Source organism: Brachionichthys hirsutus, chromosome 9, assembly GCF_040956055.1.
Source record: "Brachionichthys hirsutus isolate HB-005 chromosome 9, CSIRO-AGI_Bhir_v1, whole genome shotgun sequence".
In the NCBI taxonomy this organism is placed as follows: Eukaryota; Metazoa; Chordata; class Actinopteri; order Lophiiformes; family Brachionichthyidae; genus Brachionichthys; species Brachionichthys hirsutus.
In genome coordinates, this window is record NC_090905.1 from 14,950,662 (window position 1) to 14,959,282 (window position 8,621).

General features: G+C 51.6%; 2 protein-coding genes across 2 annotated transcripts in view; one reads left to right on the forward strand and one right to left on the reverse strand.

Moving 5' to 3' along the window:
• Nucleotides 1–2,462: 2,462 nt before the first annotated feature.
• LOC137899600 (ephrin-A2-like) lies at nt 2,463–3,999 on the reverse strand. The gene is made up of 3 exons (XM_068743636.1): nt 3,642–3,999; nt 2,747–2,812; nt 2,463–2,631 (listed from the first exon to the last, which is right to left on the reverse strand). Exons 1-3 carry the CDS (start codon nt 3,997–3,999, stop codon nt 2,489–2,491), a joined length of 567 nt encoding a protein of 188 aa, XP_068599737.1. The 3' UTR covers nt 2,463–2,488.
• A 2,352-nt stretch (nt 4,000–6,351) lies between these two features.
• Nucleotides 6,352–8,621, forward strand: part of stil (STIL centriolar assembly protein) — a 15,536-nt gene continuing 13,266 nt past the window's right edge. The window contains exon 1 of the mRNA XM_068743637.1: nt 6,352–6,458. Coding sequence (XP_068599738.1) covers nt 6,352–6,458 — 107 coding nt within the window. The remainder of the gene's footprint in view (nt 6,459–8,621) is intronic.

Here is an 8,621-nt window from a genome sequence, read left to right on the forward strand (position 1 = left end):
TCGGGCCTGAGTCGGGTCTGGGTCTGGCCTGAGTCAGACCCAACAGACGCTGATCCAGAGGCAGCAGAAGGTCCGGCACCACAGAACAGGACCCCCCTCCCCCGGTCTGATCCAGATGGTTCTGGACCGTTTGGGTCTTCTGCGGAACCAGAACAACCGGTCTGTTCATGGTCGCTACGAGGTTTTTGGGTTCGGACCCGTCCAGACGACGAGGGGGGGCTTCACCTGCAGTCCTTTGACCCGCTCAGCTCTCCGGCGCCCCCTACGGACGGTTCATTGTAGCCGATCACTGGTAGCTTAGCGATGGTTTCCTTGGAGACGATGTCCCCCCCCCCCCCCCCCCCCCCCCGTCACACAGAGGGGGGGGGGGGGGCTGTGGCGAGACCTCCCGCTCGGCTAACGGACAGGAAGAAGCGGAACCAGCAGGCGTCTCCGTGGAACGTCTCTATTGGTGGATTCATCAAACGTTCGTTCAGGAATTTGCTTTTGTTTTTTCTGAAATCCTGACAGCCAATCAGATCAGCTCCTTCAACAGGACTGTCTAAGCATCCAATAAGAACACAGAGAGGCCTCTAGTCTTTGGAGGACAGAAGAACATTCGGACTTTCTCCTCCGCATGATTGAGCTGCAGAGATGCTGTAAACCAGACGCCGTTACTCAACAGAACCAGAAAGCACAGGACTACAAGGACCAGAATGCACTGTGACACGAGTCGGACCGTAAACAAGAAAGAAACAGCAGCAACAAGCCGGAACCAAAGCAGCAGACGAGGTCCGCTCGGTTCTGTTCTCCACCGGAGTCCAAGCGCTGCGTCATCATATTTACTGCGTTTCCCAGCATGCCCTGCTCGTCTCCACGCGGGACACGCCCATCGTGCTGCTTCGCCTCCGTTTCTCCAGAACACAAGTCCAAACATTCAGCACCATTTTTGATTGGTTCACTTTTGTTTGTGCCAAACATTCATTTCTACTTTAGCCCCGCCCCATTAGAAGCGGCACCGCCCCTCAACACCCCCGATACAAACGCTAGTCTTTGGCAGAGCGAGGCAGGAATGTTTTATCAGAAATTAACCTGACTCCTCCTCCTCCTCACCTGGTCAAGGTAAATTAGCTCGTGATGCTACGTTAGCCTGTTCCAACCGTGGAGCAAAGCTTCGCTAGCTTCAACGAGAGCTAATGCTAAGTTAGCTAGTGCTGGGAGAGATGCTATTATAAAGAATGTTGTTGGACATGATGTCATCATGTCCTGATGATGTCATGAGTGCATAAATACCGGATAGATGAATTATATCGATTGTGTAATCTTTATTATTCCTGCGACTCTAATCATTAGTGAGACGATAAAATGACCCCGAACACTCTGGAGGTTCTGGTTCTGGTTCTACTGGGTCGAGTGGGCTGGGTGAGGAAACCAGGAAGTGACTGGAACCGTCCCGTCTCTGCCGGGTTCCGTTTCCTGTGTGGAACCTTCCCGTCTGTCGGGTTCCGTTTCCTGTGTGGAACCTTCCCGTCTCTGCCGGATTCCGTTTCCTGTGTGGAACCTTCCCGTCTGTCGGGTTCCCTTTCCTGACTGGAACCTTCCCGTCTGTCGGGTTCCGTTTCCTGTGTGGAACCTTCCCGTCTGTCGGGTTCCCTTTCCTGACTGGAACCTTCCCGTCTCTGCCGGGTTCCGTTTCCTGTGTGGAACCTTCCCGTCTGTCGGGTTCCGTTTCCTGACTGGAACCTTCCCGTCTCTGCCGGGTTCCGTTTCCTGTGTGGAACCTTCCCGTCTGTCGGGTTCCGTTTCCTGTGTGGAACCTTCCCGTCTCTGCCGGGTTCCGTTTCCTGTGTGGAACCTTCCCGTCTGTCGGGTTCCGTTTCCTGACTGGAACCTTCCCGTCTGTCGGGTTCCGTTTCCTGTGTGGAACCTTCCCGTCTCTGTCGGGTGCCGTTTCCTGTGTGGAACCTTCCCGTCTCTGCCGGATTCCGTTTCCTGTGTGGAACCTTCCCGTCTGTCGGGTTCCGTTTCCTGACTGGAACCTTCCCGTCTCTGTCGGGTGCCGTTTCCTGTGTGGAACCTTCCCGTCTCTCGGGTTCCGTTTCCTGTGTGGAACCTTCCCGTCTCTGTCGGGTGCCGTTTCCTGTGTGGAACCTTCCCGTCTGTCGGGTTCCGTTTCCTGTGTGGAACCTTCCCGTCTGTCGGGTTCCGTTTCCTGTGTGGAACCTTCCCGTCTCTGTCGGGTGCCGTTTCCTGTGTGGAACCTTCCCGTCTGTCGGGTGCCGTTTCCTGACTGGAACCTTCCCGTCTCTGCCGGGTTCCGTTTCCTGTGTGGAACCTTCCCGTCTCTGTCGGGTTCCGTGTATTGATTTCTGTTCCTTAACAACCATCCAGCATCCCAGGCTCCTCCCACCGGGGTCACTCAGATGAAGGTCAGGGGTCAGAGGGGTTGGCCTCAGTTTGGTCATTTCTTTTCAGATTGGTCCAGAAGGAAGAGGAGGAGGAGGAGGAGCTACGAGGTGAGGAGGAGGATGAAGAGGAGGCTGAGCAACATCAGGGACAGGAGAGGGAGGCGGGGCAGGCGGGGCAGGGCGGGGCTGCAGCCGCCGGCGGTGTCGGTCAGGAAAGGCTCCGGAGAGTCGTACACCGAATCATCTGAGAGAGAAGAATAAAGGTCACATGACTGATAGGAAGAAGAGGAGGAGCAGGAGGAAGAGGAGGAGCAAGAGGAGGAGCAAGAGGAGGAGCAAGAGGAGGAGCTGCTACTTACTGGTTGGCTTGACGTAGATTCTGAGTTTCAGACATGGTTTCCCAGCCAGGTTTGGATGAGGAGACGCTGAGGAGAAACACACACACACACACACACACACACACACACACACACACACACACACACACACACACACACACACACACAGAGACACACACACACACACACACACACAGAGACACACACACACACACACACACACACAGAGACACACACACACACACAGACACACACACAGAGACACACACACACACACACACACACACACACACACACACACACACACACAGACACACACATAATGTTAGAGTTCTCCACGTTTATTTTTGTAAAGGCTGCTCCACGCTAACGGGTCGATGCTAAGCTATCATCTGATAACCCATAAAGCTCCGGTCAAGCCGATCAATAACAGATAGTCAAGTCTCTGATGGTCCAGGACCAGGTCTTCCAGAGACCCTTTAGCTGCCGCTAGAATGACCCAGGGCTTCTTCTGGAACCAGGTCCTGGTGGACTCTGACCCCTCTAGAATGACCCAGGGCTTCTTCTGGAACCAGGTCCTGGTGGACTCTGACCCCTCTAGAATGACCCAGGGCTTCTTCTGGAACCAGGTCCTGGTGGACTCTGACCCCTCTAGAATGACTCAGGGCTTCTTCTGGAACCAGGTCCTGGTGGACTCTGACCCCTCTAGAATGACCCAGGGCTTCTTCTGGAACCAGGTCCTGGTGGACTCTGACCCCTCTAGAATGACCCAGGGCTTCTTCTGGAACCAGGTCCTGGTGGACAGCATCCCAAACATTCTGGGTCTGGGATCCGATGGAGCTCTAGACCTGGAATGAACACGTTTGTCCTCTGGTGCTAGCACAGTGCTCAGCAGTGTACTGTGTGTAGTACTCACAGATGTAGTAGTACTCGTGTCCGGGCCTGAACTCAAAGCCCAGGCTGAAGGGCGTGAACAGCTGGAACTTCTCGGAGAACTTGAGCGGCCCGTTGGGCCCCCGCGGCCGGCGGCACTCCCAGCGCTTGAAGCCGTTCCCCCGGTGGTCGCAGGCGGCGTAGCCGTCGTAGTTCACCATGTACAGCACGTAGTCCTCCATGGCCACGGCCGGCTCCGCCCCCTCGTAGTGCGGACAGTAGACGTCCAGGTAGTCGTTGATCGCCACCTCCACCGTGTACTCGCCCCGGGAGAACCTGAGGAGAGGCGGATGCAGCTCCGTGATTGGATGCTTGTGAGTGACGTGGGAATAATCAGCCATTTACGTTTAGGAAGAGGGGGCGGAGCCAAGCGTTTTATTAGTACAAGCCATCAGATTCTGGATTCTGGTGCTGATCCGGGTCCTCGTCTGGATCCCGCATGGCTTTAAAGGATTCTGGAGCAATTACTCGACTTTATCAGGAATGTAGGATACTGAGTCCGACCCCCGACCCCCGACCCTCACATTTCACCTGTGGAGCCTCGGCTCCCAGCATGCATCAGGGTGATCGACTGTTTAATCTGTGCAGGTCTCTGAAGGCCGGGTGAGGGGGGGTGGGTCCAGGTCGTCTGTCAGTCCTTCTGACAGATTAAAGTTCAAAGCTGCACGTCGCTAACGCTAACGCTTACGCTAACGCTAACGCTAACGCTAACGCTAACGCTAACGCTAACGCTAACGCTAACGCTAACGCTAACGCTAAGCAGACTCAGAGGGAGCAGCTGCTCTCGGCTCAGGTGGTACGAAGGCTACAAAACCAGTCAGCAGCGTAAATCCAGCCGTCAGAACCAGTCAGCAGCATAAATCCAGCCGTCAGAACCAGTCAGCAGCATAAATCCAGCCGTCAGAACCAGTCAGCAGCGTAAATCCAGCCTTCAGAACCAGTCAGCAGCGTAAATCCAGCCGTCAGAACCAGTCAGCAGCGTAAATCCAGCCGTCAGAACCAGTCAGCAGCGTAAATCCAGCCGTCAGAACCAGTCAGCAGCGTAAATCCAGCCTTCAGGGTCCGTCCTTCCCCAAATGAATGATGAACGAATTCTTCTGTCAAATCTAAATTCTGGGCCAAAGCAAAGATGGAGAATCCGAACCCAGATGTGTTCAAGTGCAGGAACATCCGGCGCCACGCTCAAGGCCAGACACTCACAGGAACCAAAGTATTTACCGACTGACACATCGACAATCTGCTCTAGAGACTTTGTCCACTAGAGGGCAGCAAACCAAAGGTTCCCTTAATTCCGTTTTGGTTCTGGTTTGGACACCGACGAGCTGAACGCAGTACTCCGTTCTGCCTCCTGGACTAGCAGCAAATATTCCCACCAGATTAACAGATTAGGATTCGGTTCATCCGTTAGAGCACCGGACTTTCCCACAGCTGAGCGGCGCGGTCACCTGACCGACGCCCCCTGGAGGTACGCCGCCCCATTGTGTGGCTGTGTGGGTTCGTGCAACCCGAGTCTGTCCTGACAGGCTCAGACAAAAAGCTACAAGCTACGAGACAAAGCTATCTGATCGACGTCCAGAAACCCGACCCCCCCTGCCGCTCACACTCAGAAACCCTGCAGCGACTTCTCGTCAAAGCGGATCGGGTTTCAGGTCTGGACCCGGGGAAACGTCAAACCGGGACGGAGACAGAGAATGCAACACATTAAATCAGAACAGAGTGGAGTTCCTCAGGGATGTATTCTGGGCTTCATGTCTCATTACGCCGATGACTGGCTGCTTACAGCGGACAGATGGGGGAGGGACCATTTTAACCGAGAACCTTTCGGCCCCCATAAATATATTACAACTAATTTCTCAAACTATAATGAGCTATTTTAACCAGACTATTTTAACCGGATTACGATCTCTTTCGTCTGGGTGAAACACAAACGTTAATGTTTCAGCTGGTTTTTAACGACCTTAACGACCCCAACGACCCCAACGACCCCGTGATGAAGTCGTTTCTCTGGTCTCGTTTAGGAAACCTCCACTTATTGATAAACGTTCCGTGTCAGGGATCATGTGAACACGCATGTTCCCTGTAGCACCACGCCATGCCGATCGTTGGTTAGCCTAGCTTAGCACAAAGACTGTTAGCATGGAGAGTGCAAACACACGGTGATGCAGGATTACCCAGAATGCCGTAGTGCGTGAGGTCAGGTTAAAGTTAGACAAAACTGGCACAAGAGGACTCGCGCATAAATCTACCAAGTGTCAATCAAACTGTCCTCGTTCACCCCGCCCCCATGTCTCTGACCCCGCCCACAATGACAAACAATACGAGGTCGCTGCTGCTTTGTGTTTCTGATCCGAGAGGTGACGCCTGTCAAACACTGAGAGACCCGTCATGTGACCCCTGTTGGCCCCGGGGCCGGTCCCGAGGTCTTCAAGGGGGACCCGGAGAACCTGGAGAACCCGGAGAACCGACGGATGGCGGCGAGCCATCGGTGTGAAAGGGAACAAAAGAAACCCGGAAGAGCTGTCTTGGAAAACTTTTGTTTCTGTGTCCTCCTCTAGCCCCGCCCCCTGGATAGCATGAGCATTTAGCATATCAGAACCGCCAACACCTCCCTGCACCTCCTCCCTCCTTCCTCTCCTCTCGAGTGTTTGTCGCCCAGCACCGATACGCACGGTGACGTCATCGCCGTGGGAACGATGCACCGTGATGTCATCGCCGTGATGTGCAGGGAGCTGACGAAGAGGAGGAGGAAGATCGCAGCAAGAACCGTGAAGGGGGAGAAAGAAGAAAACGGAGTGATGTGGTTGGCTGCAGGCCTCAGGGGGCGGGGACATGGCCTGTGTGTTTGATTGGCAGGCAGGCCCGGCCAATTGAGACGAACTAATGGAGCGGGACGCCGTCGCCCGGGGCGACGGAGACAGAAGATTCCAGAGCTGTCAGTCAAACTGAGCTCTGGAGTTTGAGCATGGCCTCAATCTCCCATGATGCACCTGTCCACCTGCAACTGGTCAGAGCTGCTCAGAGCGGTTTCCTAAATTCCTCAGATCCAGATTCTTCTAAACGGGCTTCGGCCGCCAAACGTACCCGAAACAGTCGAGTTTAGAGAGGAGGAAGCCCCGCCCCATCCTGATTCTGGTTACTATGACAACACTTCGAATGTTTAACACTTGAAATCTTTCATTGAAGCAGAAGACCCCCCCTCCCCCCCCCGCAGCCAGACCAACGGTTCCGGTCCACTCGTTTGTTCCGTATTTAGGACGCCCCCTGCTGCCGCTGGCGGGGGATGGCGGTCGGTGTCAAAGATCAACAGCGCCTGATTGGTTGCTCCCTGGAGGTGGAAACGTGACACCTCGAGGCTCCACGGAGACGGACTGAGCGTGTAAAGGACGCCTCGTCCCTCGTCTTCCTCGTCTTCGTCTTCCTCGCCGGACGCCGCTGTGGGACTTTACATTGTTCTTGGGTTCATCGTTCCTCTTCTTCCTCGTCCCTCGTCTTCGTCTTCCTCGCCGGACGCCGCTGTGGGACTTTACATTGTTCTTGGGTTCATCGTTCCTCTTCTTCTCCCCCAAAATTAAAAGCTGAACATTTGAAATCTGAGGTTCAAATTTGCAGCCGAAAACAAAAAATAAACTAAATATAAACATAATAAAGAATAATCAGTTCCGTCTCAGCTTCACCGAAATATTCAAGAATACGAAACTTCACGTTTTTCTTTAATCCGAAAATAATTCTGTGGTCCGAAATATTTTTCTTCCGTCTCTTTAAAATTAATCTTTTCAGGAGACAGAAAATAAAATATTCGACGACAATAAAGACTTGTGACGTGAACACAAGGAGAAATTATTGATCGTGAAAGAAATCTTCAAAAATATTGGTAAACTGATCTGTAAACATTTTTTTTTCGATTTGTTCATTTTACACAAATAAAAAATAAAAAATTAGTTTTTATTAAAAATCTGTTAAAAGTATAAACCCTGTACATTAATAAAATAAAGAATAAAATGTAGCAAATGAAGTTCATGTAGATAAAGAATAGTTGATTCTGGTTTATATTTGTGCGTTTCAAGTTTTAAATATTTTATAATTTAACTCATGATTATTATTGAATTGTTTATTAAACATACAATTACATTTTTTTTCTAATTTATTTTAAAAAGTATAAAACCATTTTTTAAATGGTGGGACAATTTATATATTTATTTATTTTGTTACCGCAATCAAAGTAGTCCGTCTGCTATAAAAACATTGGTCAAATGTTCAATAAACATTTAATAAAGTCCTTTAGAAATAATATTTACTTTAATATTTTATTAAAAAGAAACCATTTGAAAATAAAATACTATTTTTGCCATGTTAATATTTTAGGAACATTTACTTCCATTAAAAATTGTCAAAAATTGGATAGTTTCATTTTGGCAAAAATGAAAACTTTATTTAAAAATGGATATTTAAAATGTAATGAATTTTAAATCAAACCGGAGATTGTTTCTTAAATAAGGGAAATAATTCTCGGATGAAAAGAGCGTTCATCTGGTTCTGGTTCTTCTCCTCAGCCGCCCGGGGGGGTCAGAGGGGGCGTCTGGAGGGTCTGCGGGGGAGGAGGGGGGGGGATTAGTTCCACTCGGTCGACGGTCGATACGCTCCACCAATCACACGCCTCGCCCAACAATAGCCGCCATCGTTCCTGCAAAGATCCTCCCGCAGGACGAACTCTCACTCTGACGAGAGGAAATGACGCTCTCACTCACAAACAGAGCCCGGTTCTGAGCCCGGTTCTGAGCCCGGTTCTGAGGTTGTTTTAATCCCACGTGGAGAGGGCGTCGCCCCATCGGGTTTCAGACGCTCATCGCTCCTATGGGACGGCGGGGGTCCAGGTCCAGGACACAAAGCCCGGTCCCACTCGTCTGGTTTGGGATGGATATCTCCATAGCGACGCCCGGCGACCCGAGCAGCTCCAGCAGACGGT